Source organism: Pagrus major, chromosome 21 (genome assembly GCF_040436345.1).
Source record: "Pagrus major chromosome 21, Pma_NU_1.0".
NCBI lineage: Eukaryota > Metazoa > Chordata > Actinopteri > Spariformes > Sparidae > Pagrus > Pagrus major.
The window spans coordinates 21300876-21318890 of record NC_133235.1 but is presented as its reverse complement, the minus strand read 5'-3'; the positions used below and the strand labels follow the sequence as shown (position 1 = coordinate 21318890).

The 18015-nt window shown below is 37.5% G+C and overlaps 1 protein-coding gene across 1 annotated transcript; it reads right to left on the bottom strand.

The window, feature by feature from the left end:
• Positions 1-475: 475 nt before the first annotated feature.
• Positions 476-13005, bottom strand: prkacbb (protein kinase, cAMP-dependent, catalytic, beta b). Its single transcript, XM_073491298.1, has 10 exons — positions 12627-13005; positions 8259-8320; positions 8054-8182; positions 7097-7195; positions 6920-7002; positions 6704-6830; positions 6510-6605; positions 5001-5123; positions 4681-4845; positions 476-1986 (listed from the first exon to the last, which is right to left on the bottom strand). Exons 1-10 carry the CDS (start codon positions 12670-12672, stop codon positions 1861-1863), a joined length of 1056 nt encoding a protein of 351 aa, XP_073347399.1. The 5' UTR covers positions 12673-13005; the 3' UTR covers positions 476-1860.
• Positions 13006-18015: the final 5010 nt, after the last annotated feature.

Below are 18015 nucleotides of genomic sequence, written 5' to 3'. Positions count from 1 at the left end.
AATTTTATTATTTCGAGTTTCGTGCTACCTGTATGCGTGTACATGTTTTGTTCCTTTTCTGCAATAAATAAAATGTGCAACTATGTGAAAAAAATACTGCATTAAACTACTTTTTGGTAACTGCTGTAGCTTGCTTTGTTAAAAATATTAATTAAAAAGTTATTTTATGAGCATTTCATGTTGAAAATCTCCTGGATATTTCCAAATGGGGCAAAAAACACCAATAATAATAACGATAACTCTTTACACTACAGGAGTGTTCCTCTTTATTTGTTGGCACTAAACTAAAGAACTATGCACTGTGATAAACTATGTGTGCATTTGCTCTCATTTGCAAAATGCAAATCCTGAGGCACACATTAGGCTCCACTACCCTGCAACAAAGACACAAAAACCTGTATTTTTGTGTCTTTTTGAGTAAACAGAATTGCACAACAGTCGGTCTCACAATGCACAGAGAATTACACAACTTAAACACTTTTAAAAATAAAATTTATTAGCATCTCTAATGTGTATAAATAAAAACATATATGAAACAATGTATATACGTATGATGTAATGAGTTTAACAATAACAGGGTTACATGTGATACAAAGGAGCAGTCTTTATTTTAGCCAGTGTATTGTGAGGAAAACTGTACCTTGAAATCAAGCTTTCAAATATGCATACCTATAAGTTGCAAATCTACATTCTCTGATAAGAATGAAATACAGAAATCAGTTCTGGGGAGAATATGGTAAATACGCAGTTTTGCTTTCCTGTTTCATAAGATTTTAAAACATCTTTGATTTAATACATTACAAATTCTGTACTTTTTTCTGCAAGGTTTCTCTAACAATGTTGAGGCAGAAAGTCGCAACACTATTCACAACCACCTTTTCAACTTCCAACACATCACACTCAATAAGAATCCTAAAAAGGATTTAACCTCATTCTTTTCCTTTTACTGAAGTCACATTGTTCCACAGACTCATACGAAAGGGTCTTTATAAGCAGACCTGAAATCTAGGGACAATATGACTAGAATGTTAGACACAGCGACAAAAAAATAGTAAAATACCAGATGACAAATTTTACATGTAACTAACAGATCCCAAAGGATCAACACAAATGACTCGATTTGCATTTTACTAATGTAACAAGGTTTGTCATCTTCTGCTATGGCTTGCTGTGCCAGGGTCAGAATACCAGTGACTGGATGCTTCTGCGGGGTTCTGAGGGCTTGGCTCTCTAGGCAAAAAGCAAAGATTGGAAAGGACCTCTCTTCCTGTGTCACCCAAAGTCTTCTATTTGGTCATGCTTTCAACACTCAACGTGTTCAAATGTCTTATAAAACTGACAGATATGCACATAGGACGAACGCTACCTCTGGAAGCTGGCCAGAATTTTACAATTGCCAATGTGATGTGGACTTGTAACAGGCCATTAAAAATACACCGCTGACAACTACAGGGAATACTCTACGACCCACATACCTGTGTGTCAAACTGCCACAGACGAGTCAGTTACAATGTGTGGACTTATATTGGCCATTGTCTCAGTTTTTCCTCATAAATTGAAAAAATATTACATTTTAAAAAGGGGATAACAACATTCAAGACTAACTGCTTCAAAGTAAAAAAAATGGTGGGTAGGTACAAAAAAAAGAAAAAGAAAGAAGTGGTGTGTCTGCTTTAATACGCAGGTGTACGTGACAGTGAGAGGTTATCGGCACCCAAGGATCATGGCGACCTCATTCAGCCTGATGGAATGAAGGGACTATGTAGTAGATCTGAAAAACGATGGTCTCTGCTCCATCCCAAGTCTTTAGAAGAGTGCAAAGATCCCCTTATTTCCCTGATATATCCATGTTCTCGCATCCTAAAACTCTGCAAACTCCTTCGCACACTTTTCCGTTAAAGAAACGCGGATCTCCTCCTCCTCGTAGTCATCAAAGTTGCTGGTGTCCCCCGGGCCTCTGCACTTTGGTATGAACGGGGCTTCCACCTGCAAGAACAGGAGCAATACATATTTTAACAGATGGGATTTAGGTTTATGTCTGCACTGCCAATCACAAGAACAACCATGACAGAGAAAGGGAAGGCAATTATTTCTCTGAGGAAGGACAGAGAGAGTTTGACTTGAAATATCTTTCAGACAGCAACGTATCTTAAACTGTCAAAAGGTGTCTAGAAACTGGACAGAACGATTGATGCTAAAATACACTGAATTCTGACAGCTTAAGGGGGTCTATATGCTTAAAAGTGAGTGATTGTCAGGTGGTCAGTGAAACCATCTTCCTCTACACCTTTATGACAGCAGGAATGGGGAGCTGGGTCCAACAATTTTTGTAAAAACCAACAATAAGGCTCACTTCAGGCGGCCATTTGCCAGGTAACATAGTATGCAGGATTTGAACCTCTCTCTGAAGCTTCTTTCTTCACTCTTACAACATTCATCTCCTTTTTTCACGTATATGAACATGAGCAACACCATGAATTTCTTTGAGGAGGACCTGCTCGAAAGTGTGCGACTTAAATGGCCATTTTAACAATTATCGCGTCTCCCTCCTTTGTTTGACAGCAGGCCTTTCATCACACCTTAAAGCGCTGTCATTTTGGAACGGCTATAAACACCTGTGCCTTTAGGCATAGTCTGACGAAATTCTGTGCAAACTAGTTCATCTCAAGCACAGCCCATTTTGTTTTTCACATGCCTGAAAACTGTGGTTTTTTCAAACTTGTAATGTTTGAGGTTAACCATCTCAAATTGATTAACCACACTGTAAAGATGCACTCTTTGCAGATAATTCCAAATTACATATTTCTTCATTCACTTACTCCTATTTCTTGTCAACATGTTGTGATTGTGCAGCTGCAACTAACACTTATTTTCATTGTCGATTAATCTGCTGATTATTTTCTTATTGTTTAGTTGTCTCAAAGACCAAGATGACGTCCTCAAACATCTTGTTTTGTCAACAACCCAAAGATATTAAATTTACTGTCATAGAGAAACCAGAAAATAATCACATTTCAGAAGCTGGAAAAAGAGAATTCTGACTTTGTTTTCTTAACAATTACTCAAACCAATTAATTGATCGTCAAAATAGTAGCCAATTAATTTAATAGCTGACAACTAACTACTTAATTGTTGTAGCTCTATGTGCTTGCTCGATGTTTAACTAATTAAAAATCTATGACTGATACAAAACAGCTAATGAGCCTCACTGAATGAGAATTCTTTGAGGCTGAAGCTTGACATTACAGAAACGCAAGTCTTCGCTGCACTATTTCTTCAAAGTTGTCAGTCCACTTCCCGCAGCTGCGTATTTACTAAACACGTAGTGTGTTTGGCTGTCTGAGAAAGGACAGTGAAGGTGGAAAGATACAGAAAGATTTGGCTTCAGCTGGGATTCGAAATCACGCAGGGATGTGTTTGTGTGCAGACTGAGCCACCTAAACACCGCTGAAGCCCTCTGAAAGGTTCAGGAAATTAAATTGTTTTCAAATCCGGGAGTAACTCAAAATGTGCCATCAATAACCCTGAACATGTAATTTAATGTGGAAAGGGCCATTATGATTATTATTTCTTGCCAAATTTGCAGTTGACTAAATACAATGAAATCAATATGATCACTTAATCAGTGCAGATGTGAAGGTTTAATCTCTTCTCATCTTTCTTTCATTAAGAAAACTGTAGAGCCAAGTCTCAAATATATCTCTAATAGTACATTCAATACCTTCAACTTTTGGACTGCTGGTGGGTCCTATATTTTACATTATCATCCAACACCTTATAGACTAATCAACTATCAATAATGACTATAACTGTAAAGACAAGAAAATGGGTATTAAAAAAAAGCCTACTGCAGTTTGACCAGGGACTGACAAAACCAACGGCCCCAGACCAGTTAAAGTTTATGCAGGGCAAGCTGATTGGTGCACCAATGTTCTTTGTCATTATATTGTAATGTAGTAGTTTTTAAAAATTATATTCAAGGAGCAGTATCAACCTTTTTCAGCTAACAGAAGCTGTAAATAGACAAGAAAACCAAGACAGGGTACCTGGTTTTCTGCTTCAAATCTTTTCAAATAGTTTTACTTTATACTGTTACTGCATCACAAATCCCACTGTATTGTGTCATGTGGAGGTTATTTTGCAACACTTAACTTCTCTAAAGAACGGGGAAAGAACATAAATTGTAAATGAAAATTATGCTGCAATAAAACAAATTACATCCTGTAACAAACCACAGCAGCATCTGATAAGAAAGTGAGTGAGTTGTAAAAGACCACAGTATGACTGTGTAATGAAAAGGTTAAACAGCATCAACAGATCGATGAGATTCAAGCCTGAGCTAAATATCTACTTTGATTAATCGAAGAACTCCATTATCATTGTCATCCTGCAAAATGGCATGTTGCACTGTTAGCTCACAGCCAGCAGTGGAGCTGGGTGATTTCCAAGTGGAAAAAAAGAATAATGACACAGGACCATAAAACAGAATTGATGAGCCGTCCTCAGATAACTTTCCCAAAACAAAATAGTATAAAATAATACTGTTGGAGTATCCTAACTGGGAATTTTACAACTAGCAAAAAATAAATCAATATCAACAAATCAATATCTAATTAACTTGGTTTTTATAGGGGTAACAGTGTTAGTGGTGTCACTACAAAATGTGCAATGGTGTCTTGCCTTTCTCTCGTAGATTGCGATCCAGTCTGTTGTGGCAAACCATTTGTGGCCCTTGATGTCATTGACTCCGTTCTTCAGGTTGCCATAACGTTTTGTCAGATCCACCTGCAGCAGGTTTCTCAACAGATCCTTCAAGTCGGAGCTGAAATGGGAGGGGAATCGCACCTATAGAGAAGAAGAAATACATTTTTACTGGTTGAAATATGGGTTTTAGTACATGAAACACATAAACCTGACTTATTTTCTATCTACAGAGTGGAAGCACATCCTGAGTTAAAGGACTTAAATGAAGAAAAATCCACAAACAAACCCCTGCTTACCTTTCCAGACACGATCTTCTCATAGATCTGAATGGGTTGATCTGCAAAAAATGGAGGGTAGCCAGCTGCCATTTCATAGATGAGTACACCGAGGGCCCACCAGTCCACAGCTTTGTTATAGCCCTGAAAAGATTCAAGACAGACACTGCTATAATTGGGTGGACTCTGACAGGCCTTATTTATAATTTAAAAAAAAGTGTGTGGGATTTAGTAGCATCTGGCAGTGATATTGTAGATCACAACCAAATGAACACCCCAGAATATTATAATGCATTCATGTGGTGTGACAATAATCTGAAAAATTATGTTCCAACCAAGAAAATTCAACTCAGAAACTCAGTGAACATGTTGGTACACAACCTGCCAACTTTGACGTCATATATGCAGAAACATGATGAACGAAAGTACATGTTTGGTTGATGGTAGGTATATTTTTGCTCACATGTAATGGTCTTAGGTTGTTACTGTTAGTTGCTGTCCAGAGTAGAGTCACATAGATTATTTAGAAATGTTATTTATTATCATTAACCCTGATAACAAGCCAGGTAAAGCAATATTTTAATGATTTTAGAGAATGTACTGGTGAAGCATTAAGTCTGGAACAAAATAACTTTGTAACATAAAGCTTCAAACCTTAACTATTCAGCATCAAAATACAACACATAATCATTTTAGCCTTCACGTTGTTTCCTCATTACGACTGAGCTCACGAACACACCAAAGTTGGAAGAACGACATCCCAACAGGGGAAATGGGACCATCCGAGGAGCACGTGAATGCACGGTTATGATCCCTTTAAATCCTACACACTGGACCCTTAAAAAGACTTCCTCCTGCTTCTGATGTATCACTGGACCAACTGGTCCAGACGCTGTTATTGAGAAATTAATCTATTTTTTGTTTCAGCAAAAACACTTTTTTCTTAGTTAATTTCACTGCGATGTACAGTATGAAAAAACACAAACCTGTAAGGATTTATAATAAGTTGGTCTGTTGTTATGTTATTTGTAAGTTCCTTAACCTGATTCATCCATTTTGACCAATGATTTCATATATTTTCAGAGAGCTGTTGCCATAATGTACAGTGAGTTTTATAGCTGATAAAAAAGTGAGATTGCAGTGTGTCTTTTTGCTGCCTTATATTTAGGGTCTACTGAGGACACTGACAGTCAAAATAAATTGTATCTCTTCCTTCTGTAGAGTGGATTCTGTTCTGTATGTTTATAAGTATGAAGTTTTGGGATCTGTCCAGTAGATCGCCTTAGCTGGCAGGGTTGCAATGGCTGCAACGTAATCCTTAGCAACTCTGAATGTCAAAGTTATGTTCACTACAGTTCTCGTTTTCTCACTCATAGGCTGAGGTTGTTATACTGACGACATTATGCCATTGCAGCCATGTTGCGGCTGCCAGCTGAGGCAATCTTCTGAAACCAATTCCAAAACATATGCTACGTATGAATTATTTACACACCGAAACATGTAAATAAAAATTTCATACTACTTCCATACTTTGCTGAGAATGATTTCTGGCGCCAGATACTCTGGTGTCCCACACAACGTCCAGGTCCTGCCTTTTACCCGCTTGGCAAATCCAAAGTCTGTCACCTAGAGGTCAGAAGCATACACCTTACATGAGCAAAGCAGTGACTTTGACAAACAGAAACAGAGCAGCATTACATATTCATTTGCTGGTTGTGGCTCACCTGAATGTAGCCGTGGTGGTCAATGAGAAGGTTCTCAGGCTTCAGATCTCTGTATATGAGATCTAGTGAATGGAGGTACTCGAATGTCAGCACTATCTGGGCGGCGTAAAACCGTGCATGTGGTTCACTGTGGAGGAGGAGGAGCAAAGAAATGTGGTGAAACTAAAGCATTATAAACACACAGCAGAAATAACCTGATGACAGTATAAAACTCACCTGAACCTTCCGATTCGTCTTAGGTGTGAGAACATCTCTCCACCTGGAACGTACTCCATCACCATGTACAAATTGGAATTGTCCTATAAAAAGTAAAGCAACACTTACACCAAGCTCAAAAAATACAGGAATTTCAAACAGTGAATTTTTTTTTTTTTTTTTAAAAGCACACTTTACCTTAAACGCATACTCAAGTTTGACGAGGAAGGGGAAGCTCACAGCCTGTAATATCCTCTTCTCGTTTAGCGTGTGTTCTATTTGCTTGAGTTTCACCACCTAACAGATAAACAGAGATAAGGTGACCTTGTCGGGGAAATCTTACTTTCTCATGCAACAGAGATAGCACGCACAGGAAAGGCAGCTTTCAGTTATTTATTTATTTTACTTGTGTCCCCTAGTAACAAAAACAAAAAGGTACTTACAGTATTATTCAGGCCTAAAACTAAACTTAAATTTAAAAGTGCTTTTAAGAAAAATCATCTTTTATTATTTATATTATTCTACCATTGCAGGCAGGTATAAATGTGGTACCTTCCAGGGGTAGATTTTATGTAGGACTATGGTTATTACAGTGAGTTAGGTTAATCTACATTTTGCCCACAAGTAAGAGCAAGTATGTAAAGTAAAAAGATATCAGTAAAAAGTTTGGGTTCAGGGGCAGGTTTAAAGATTTGTAACATCAGAAATGTGGACTTTCAGGCAGAAGAGCTTGGCTCATTTTAACATACAGACATGAAAAGGTTGATCAATTAATCTAGATAAAATGTTCATGGCAATTAGGACCAAATAAATTCAAATCTAAGATAATTAAATTAGTTTTAAGCACCTGCAGACTCCAGCAGACCTGCAAAATGTAATCCAGTAGATCTCCTCAAGTACAATTTTGAGGTACTTGTACTTTAATTGGGTAATTCCATTTTTTGCTACTTTATACTTACTTCACTATATTTTGGAGGCAGAACACTTTCCACTACTTTACCATGTATTACCAGAAAATTACTTTAGATACCAATCTTACTTACCTAGTAATATTTTGGCACAATGTCTTTACTTTTACTCAACTATGACTTTTGGGTACAACACTATTCTTTATTTGAAAATGTTCCATGAGGCTTGATGCATGCTTCCACTGACCTTCTGCTTGTCCAGTATTTTCATGGCAAAGTATTGCTCTGTTCCTTTGTGTTTCACCAGCATGACTCTTCCAAATGAGCCGGTACCCAGGGTCTTTAATCTCTCAAAGTCATCTAGGCACGTTGTGCTCTGTGAAAATAACAACCTGTTAGCCTTATTCTGTGGACGCAACGACCAAAAATATCAACTTTTTACTCATTCCTACCTGTGGTGGGCATTCCCATTTCCGTAAGAAATCTTCTTTGGCTTTGGCTAGAAACTCTTTCACTAAAAAAAGAGCAAAGACAGACCTAGTTAGCATTCAGCTCCTGTCTCGATTATTGGCATAAAAACACATTATGGTTTTAGATTAAACTGGCAAAAAGACCAAGTGCTATCATACCAGGAGGGGGAAGGAAGAAATGTGGGGAAATTAAACTGTAAATCAACGGAGAAGAATACGGGCAAAGTCAACTCTCATCTGGATATAAATTAAATGGGATACTAAAAATATCACATACTTTGTTCAAAAGAACAAAGCACACAAACACGAGAGAACAACATCCAAGACAGGCGGACTAGTGATGCATGCCAAGACACTCAGTATATTTATTTCTGTTATTTAGTAGGATTACTCAAACAGGAGGGGGAACACAACACTTATTAGAGGAGAGGTTTCTCTGAGCATCTTGTGCATCACTTAATATAGTTTAGGGAAAGGCTATCAAACAAATCATAAAAATGGTAAGCAAAGACAAACCAATGTATGGGAAATCCAGATTGAGAGAATGTGGATAACAAAAACACAGACTTATTATCAAAGCACACACAAAAGAAAAGCAAGCACATCTAGCAAGTCGTCACAATGAGACCAATGCCGTTATGCCATTCTGGTCGTCTTTTGGAGAAATGATCATACCAAAAGTCTCTATTGATCACCAAGGTTTTGCAGGAACAATCACCCACATGGATGGTGATGATACGGAAGAGAAGACAGAGAGAAATATAGAGTTCATGTACACAACCACAAATATAACGCATCAACAGACATGAAGCATATGTAGTGTGAAAAAGCAACAGGAATGAAAACAGAGTTGACATTCACCTGAGGAATTTAAACACAGACTGAGTGTCTACTGAGGTGTTCGAAGAACAGGTATACCAAATAGCAGAAGTTCAGTCGTGCATATTAGGTCAGATAGACAAGATAACAGTGAAGAACAAAACATTCTGTATGCTATTAAGATTTAGACTCCTTTGACACTTGCAATGAGTGTTTTTTTTCCTGCATCTTAGTCTGACAACTTCTCACCCTATAATAGCGTTAAAATTACGATGACTGCTACAAAAATACAGCTGAAACAATAATTAAAAATCTTCAACTATTTTGAAACCGATTGATTGTAAGCAGGTATTTTTTTAAGCAAAACATTTTATAGTTTGCACAACTGCAACTAACAGTTAGCTTCATGAGGCTATTGATTAACCTTTACATTTATTTTTTCAATTATTTGTTTGGTCTATAAAAATCTGAATTTTGAAATGCCTTAAGCCAGATTTGAGATCCACATCCGCCATATCACTAGCTAGAATATATTGCCCAAAGAAGAGCCACGTGAAGTAATGTGTCCACTCGCTACGCTGATGGAGTGGATCTGTTAGTCAATTAAGTTATGTGACGTTTGGAAACAGAAGTAAGATGATGCCTAAAGACTGTGGATGCCTTCAAGATCGATGACCATTTAAAATTGTCAGATCTCCCATCCCTATAAGAGAGTAATTTCTCAAACAAAAAAGCAAAATATTGCAGTTTCAGCTTCTCAGTTTTGAAGATTTGCTGCTTTGCTTTCTTTTATGGAGGACTGCAGTTAACAGTAATTTTCGTTATTGATTAATCTGACATTTTCTAAATTCATTTTGTGGTCTAAAAATGTCAGTAAATCTATAGTTAATTAAACTTTGGTTAATAGTTACTTTACTGTTAACAGACAATGAACTGCTTATATACCATTTATTAAGCATTTGTAAAGGTTAATAAACATCAGTTGCGCTTCACAATAAATAACTGCTTAATAAATGGTTTATAACAGCTAATTTACTATTAACTAAAATGTAATTGACAGTCTATTCACCATTTATTAATGATGGTGTTACAGACTGCTTTTCCAAAAATGTCGCCTACATTACCCAAAATGCAACTTAGCAGTGAGTGGCTTCACTCAAGGCAATTTATCAGATTACAAGGCTTTATACTACTTTTTTTTACTTATGCAGTGGTACTCCTCAAGACCTGTAAAACACTTTAATGTGTAAAATTGATGGAGTTTCCCTTTAAGACCAACAAACTGTTAGTTGCAGGATGCCCTAGAACAACATAACATCCACAATGACTAAATATTCCCCAGTCTATTACAGAAACTCTAAACTGTTAAATAATAGGAGGTATTTTTGTTCGCACAAACGTCTCTACAACATTTTTCACCTAGAGGGACAAATCAAATGGTCCAGAGCCGTCACAGTTGGCCAACCCATCCTGACAGCAGTGCCAAAATCCAGACAAGCATAACATGGTTTGGTTATGTCGGCCTGTCCTGTTACACTACAGAGTGAAACACAATACATGGGCACAGTGAAATAAAATAGGTGTCATGATGGCAGCTGTTTAATCTCCCTGTGCAAGTGTGACCGCCTTGGTGTGGTTCCAGCTAATGGCAGCTATATACAGTCAACACAGGTACGCAAGTTTATATACAGCACTGTACAGTAGGTAACCAGGTCGTCTTGTCAGAGCAGCTACACACCTGGCAAATCTGCAGCTCAGGGCACAGTGTCAGCTTAGACAGGTTTAACAGTTAGCCATGCCGCAGGATCTAAGGATCATCGTTACACTCAAAAGAAATACTTGGCAGTATGGGAACTATTGCTGATCTGATCATCTCTGTCTGTCTCAGTGTCTGTGGCTGGCGCTGCCCGCTGTGCCTGCCTGGTCTCTCCCAACAGGTCAATAAATCTCAGAGCAGCGTATCCAGTGAATCACAAAGTGACGCTACTTTAAACAAACTAAGTGAACACAGATGCGTGTTTTTGAAGATTATAAAAAAACGCACGAATGCAGAGAGAATTTCAGTGCAGGTGGGGCTGATTTTAAGCCGTCAAACGCAATTAATTCTGCATGAATCAATAACCACCTACAGCTTTTATATGTTTACAACCAGGCATAGGGAAACATTTCTGATTTATCACACAGGGATCCTCGATGATGACAAGCTGGACACATCAAAGTATATGAGCGCAAAGTAACACCGGCCTAGGCCCAGTTACGTCAAACCTTTCAAAGCTTGTAATACCCCTTATCCTCTGACGAAGGTCTGATGACAAGCTGCTCCAGTCAATGACGAGCTGAGTGTGAGAAGTGAGCCGTGATGGACCTTTACCACGGCAAGATTAGAAAAGGGGCTCTAAATAAAACAGATGGGGACACAATTCAAGTGTGTTTGTGTGAGTGTGTGTGTGTGTGCCGGGAAGACAGTAGTAAGGTCCCAGTTTTATGAATGGAAAGAGGGCATTTGTCATTTCTTCACCATATTTGGTCACGGTGCTGTACAGAGGGAAAGCTTTGTTTATGCAGCCCAGAATAAAAATGTGGCAGTGAAGCCCAAGGCAGAAACAGTCCCACACTGCCTTCAAGTTGAAATGTATTGCCTATTTATAACAATTACTCACGGGTTTGTGGTTTATTGCTGCATATTCAAGATCACCATTGCACAAGTTTGTGTCTGATGCAGCTAGCTGTGCTTGACTGAACCTGCAGCTGAACATACTGTAAAAAACAAAACAAAACAAAAAACGCATCCTGATTGTTTTAGGGGTGACACCACAGAGGAGAGGATGGAGATTTTAACCCATTATCTTTCAAGCTTTTAGATGGGAAGCGACTGCAATGCACGGCGAGGCTAACTGTGAGTGTGTGTGCAGGCCTGAACAGCTACCACCATCAAGAGGCAATGAAATGACAGGGGCCTTGTATGGGCTAATCCCCCCTCCTCATAGCTAAAGTTAGCAGGCTAGCTGGTCATCAAGCCTGATCCTTCTTGTGCTCCACTTGGCATGCAAACAGCCCCAAAACGTGTGAAACCATCGATATGTGGGGATTTATCGATAAGCACTGCTTTCATGTTGCTCTAATGGGCTTTTATTGGCTGTTAACACTCCTGTCAGTGCCCCCCCACCCCTCCCTTCTCCACCCCCTTTCAGCCAGGAAAACCACAACATCCACGGGGTCTTGTTGCTGCTAGCTAACTTAGCAAGGCCTTTTCCGTAAATGTACGTGCAAAATAATACAAAAAAAACCACCAGCACGGTCATGTATCTTCAACTAAAGGGCGAATGTTTGCAGTAGCTGGTGGGGATAACTGTGCGGGGGGATGACGGACGGGGACGGGGGACGGGGGACGGCCCTCCTCTGCTTTTACTGTAGCTGGACAGTTTCTAACAAGCTAGCTATCCACGTTAAAGAGGCTTGGTGAGAGTGAAACACCTAAATACAACATTAAAAAAACAAAACAATTGAGGGCAAATAGCAGCCCGGACTCACCGCTCTCCAGCTCGTTGCCCTTCTTGGCGGTGGCAGCGTTCCCCATGGCGTGGAAAACACGGCGGTTGCTCCGACTGAGAAGAGATGGCGGTGGCTAGCTAACCTTCCTACAGCGGATACTCCCGAGCTCCTTAAAATAGGCGAACCACAAACTAATATGAGTGTTTAGTCGGGTTCAAACGTACAGAAATAAAAGTCCAGTATCCCTCCCAGCGGGACCCCTCGCTCTCCCTCTCCGTCTTCGCCGTGAAAGGTTTTCCGCTCCTGCTAGTTGAGTAATGTCTGTACGGCTGACATGAAGCTAGCGGTCACTTGTGTTTCGGACCAGGCTGCTGCTGCTGCTGCTGCTGCTTCCCCCTCCAACCCTCCACACTCAGCTGCATTCACGGCATGGTTAGGACTCGGATTGGCCAGAGATGTCTGAGTGAAGATACCAAAGTTGACCTGCTTCCGCGTTTTTTTCAGGCATCACGAGTGCATTCAGAGATAATGGGATGACATTTGAATGCTCGTTTGATGACTTTAATCAGAGGCTAATTATAACGTCGTCTTTGTTTCAACTTGAACTTTGTGGCTGTTAAAAGGCAGAACTGAGCTTTCAGGTGTGTTTATTTGGCTCTGAGACTGACAGTCGTGATGCCTTCATGATCAAACATTTTAGTAGTCAGCAGGCATCGAGTTTTTAATTGGTCCTATATATATAGAGACAGAGAAAATGAAATAATATTCCCTTGGTAAGTTACAATTATCAGATAAAAAGTCAAAATTATGAGCTAGAAAGTGGATATTATGAGATAAAAGTCTACATGATGAGATAACTAGTCATACTTTTAACAAAAAAGTTCAAATTATTAGATAAAAAGTCATAATTGTGATATAAAAGGTCGCAATTATAAGGTAAAAAAAATTGAAATAATAAAATAAAAAATGATTATGCAATAAAAAGTCATAGGTATAAACAGGTTAAACAAAGAAATCGAAAATATGAGATTAACAGTCATAGTCATGAGATAAAAAAAGTCAATATTATGAGATTTAAAAGTCAAAATGATGAGATAACAAGTCATACTTTTTTGATAAAGTCAATTATTACGTAAAAAGTCAAAATTATGACATAAAAAGTCATAATTATGAGGAAAAAATGTCGCAATTATGAAGTCAAAAGCCTAAATAATAAAATAAAAAAGTCAAAATTATGACATAAAACGTCATAGATATAAACAGAGATAAACAGTCTGTTCTGAGATGAAAGAAATCTAAATTATGATATATAAAGTGAAAATATGAGATAAACAGTCATAGTAATAAAAATTTAATTAAAAAAATCTCAATTGTGAGACTCAAAATCCAAATTATGAGATAAAAGTTTGAAATTATGAGATAAAAAGTCATGATTTTGAAATACAAGGTTACAAGTATGAGGGAAAAAGTAATAACTATGAGGTGAAAGTCATAATTCTAAAGTAAAAAGACTACATGTATCTCATAACTTTAGTACATCATTTTTTCATATATTAGACAACATATAGGCTTAGCCGATACCAGTATATCTGTGAAAGGGCAATATTGGCTGATAATATTGGTCAACCAATACATATTAGTTGGGCTCTGTTAAATATGACAAGCAAGAAGGATTTGACGCTAAAATATATTTAAATAGAACTAAAAAAATCCCCAGACAATATGAAATATTGAGCCAGAAACAGTGGTTGAAGTAGTCAAATCAGTTTTATTTAAATATCCTGACATTGCTAATCATAAGTTCCCAGACCACTTCAGTAAAAGAAAAAATTCTCCATTACAAATAAAAGCCCTGGATTAAAAAAGTGTTACTCAAGCCTCTCAAGTGTAGTAGAAGTTGACATATAAATTAGGATAAAATTGAAATACCGAAGTAAAGAAAATTAACTTGAAATTGCGCTAAAGGAGAGCACCTGAGCAAATCAAATTAGTGTCTTTCTACAACGACTTATCCAACTGTGAATGGCCTAAGAGTTTAGTATTTAGCAAAATCACTTTTATTTAGCTGCATATGTATGTGATCAAGTCAACTTATTCATAGCATTTCAAGCGTATGTATTTATGTGTGTCAAGCATGAAAGACTTAAGGTAGAACCAGACGATATCTAGATAGAGTTTCATAAAAAAGGTTAGTTAAAACAATATAATATATCTAATAATAACAATGTAATGTAAAAACAGTGCTGCTGAAAGACCTGTCAGCGTTGATCCAATATATTAATGTGTAAAATGTCTTTTTTAAAAAGTAAACAAATCATCACATTTGAGAATTGTTACATTTAATGATTTTATAATACATAAAATAAAATATGTAATTTCTGTGTTAATTTTTGATAATTTTACCACACATTTAAAATTTGTAAGGGAATAATGAATTGGGTTGAAACATTGCCTCACTCCTGTCCATTTATAGACACAGTCTCAGCCTCCTCCTCCTCCTGCCACCATTCACTTTCTCACAATGTGACCACATTTACTGCATGCAGTCAAATTACATAATTGCATATATTTGCAACCTGATGTAACAAAAGATCCCTGCAGTGTTCAGAATCACTGTAGGAGCCACAATGAGCCCTACAGGTGCAGCCGTACAGCTTTTTTTGTTTTTGTTTATGCTCCATGTCAACTGTTACGGTCGTGATGAGGTGCAATTTTGAGGTGCCAGTGCTATACCTGAATGTTTTCATTTTATGCTACTACTTCTGCCCTTACTATGAACTTAGGATCACAGCTTTACTGTGAGCTGAATATAGCACCAGTGAAGGATGAATGCAGCAGTTGGCCTGTGAAGTTTTTACTGAAAGCCATTGGATAAAATATAAAAAATCAGAAAAAGAGGAGATACAATAAACATGAGTTAGACCGTGATATCGTCAAAACAAAAATAATGCAAGTGCAGTTACAAGAAAACTGAATTCAGAAAAATATAGCATAACAGTTATTTAAAGCTGGAGTGAGGGACCTTTGAGGACAAGCAAATGTTGGTTTGTCAGAGATGAAGGTGGGAAGTGAGCGCCAGCATCTGGGAGTATGGCAGAAATATAAAAGGTGTCCACCAAAGTTTCTGCTGCTCCAGATCAAAAAGAAGCTTAGCGTTCAGAGGAAGATCTGGGGAGATTCGGGCAAGCAAACCTGTAGGTGTTAGAGCATGGTTCAAACAGAAATTTTGATACCATGTTCAGGTTTGTGTAAGGTTTGCTCACATCAATTGACATATGATATGTGTACTTTCGTTTTATAAATATGTGCGTAGAATAATACCCTTTCTGTACATGGGAAAGTTGTGTAATGTAAAAAAAAACCCTGTTTGGAATGTTCCACAGATAAACAGGTCAATTAGTAACAGGTGAGAGTATCATGATTGGATATTGTTGTTCACAAGCAAGGATGGGATGGGATCACAACTTTGTGAAACACATGATTTACTGTACTGACCCCTGTACTGCATACACCACTCAGCCACAACATTGCTTAAATGATGTGGCATATTAACCTGGGCCTACAATAATGTGCAGCTAAATGGCCAATATGTTTCAATAACATGTAGCCTAGTTAGTTCTCACCCCAGGTCATTAAATACCGACGCAGCTCTGTCACGCCTTGTGAGTCTCATACAGATTCACAACTCTCATCTGTGTGCAACATGCAAAGCCTTCCTGCTAGAAAGCCTTATGGGACAAGACCAAAGGTCTGTATTAGATGTTCTGGGAATGAGACCAGCCTGAGTTAGCTAACTAGCTAGTGAATCACTTACTTTTACTTTTGATGTACAGTTTGATGATAATATTTACTTTATATAAAGTTGCTGAAGTGCATTTTTTAAAGCAGGGCTGGGTATTTCTACATTGTGCCACTGTATTTTACTTTTGCTGAAATGATCAATCTGAATACTTGTATTACATAATCACTGACTATTTAAAGCCCGGAGGGTCAGTAGCCCATGTTGTGAAGTCTAACAGCAGCAAGTTTAGTTTAGAAATGATTGGATGACCAGGGATAAGCCTAAGCATTCCAGGTAATGTAGAGTGTAGGTTCTATAGTACTTGTGGTTGGGAGGGCAGAAGTGCTCATCCCTGTGCAGATACCATGGGTCTAATTATCATCGACATGTGGGCTGGGAGGTTCCCTCCTTCACTGACACCCTCAGCCAGCTGTCATATTTTGATAAGGTGTCTGAAGATCCTGTTTCCTTTTTGAATGTAGGCTTACTGCCCAGCCTGATCTTAGTCATGACACTGTTCCTCAGATAGGTTTATTTATGGACTCTCCCCATGAAATATGTTACAATGGGTTAACATGTGTTGAATACACTTTGTATTTTTAATTCTGCAACAGTTACTTTAAAGTCATTATCATTATTATCATTATTGGGTTACATCTTCAGATGTCTTTTTTTGTCTGACCTAAAGGGAAAACCTAAAGATATTTGATTTACAATGATACAAAACAGAGAAAAGCATAAAATGAAAAGAGAATCATTTGTATTTTTTAAAATGACTTAAATGAGTAATTGATTTAAAGTACATATTTATTTTATGTTGATCAACTAATCTACTAATTGACTAAGCTTTACACTTTCTTTTATGTTTAATATGTGAAAATATTGACCCACAAAACACATTGACCTTGATATGTGTTCTTTAACCGCACTTTCTCAAAGAAATATTTTTTTTTTTATGCCAAACTCTCCCACTATTTCTCAGTTTGTCATCAACACTTTACAGAACATTTAAGCAAACGTCAAGCTAATTAATATTGTGTGTTTTTCACCTATTTACATTCAGAATGGCAGATTTGGGCCGGCTTTCATTTAAACTGCGAGACAATGAAACTCTTGAATGTCACTTTTCTTGGTCAGACAATAAAGTACAGTGTGATGAAACTAAGTATTATAGATAATACAAATTTGAGGTACTTGAGTATTTCCATTTTATACAACTTTATAATCCTTTATACTTTTTCATTGTACTTTTGATTCTACTACATTTATTTGACAGGTTTTGTTACAAGTTACTTTTCAGATTAAGATTTTATACACAAAACATATAATCTCATAATATATTATGCATTGCTCCAGATTATACTGGTATAATAACAAAATAGTAATAAGATCATTCAGGTTATTTCCATCTCAACCAGCTTCAACAATAAAATGCTATTTACACATTAATGATACAGTTTTATAATAATAATCATATAACATGACCTATGATATCTAATACTAAAACACTGGAGGTAATTTTTTGCATTTGGGTTCCTATACCTTTAATACTTTAAGTGCATTTTGCTGACAGTACTTGTGAGACATTTTAAATGAAGGACTTTTACAGTGTTGTGTTTTTACTTTTACTTGAGTAAATGATCTGAA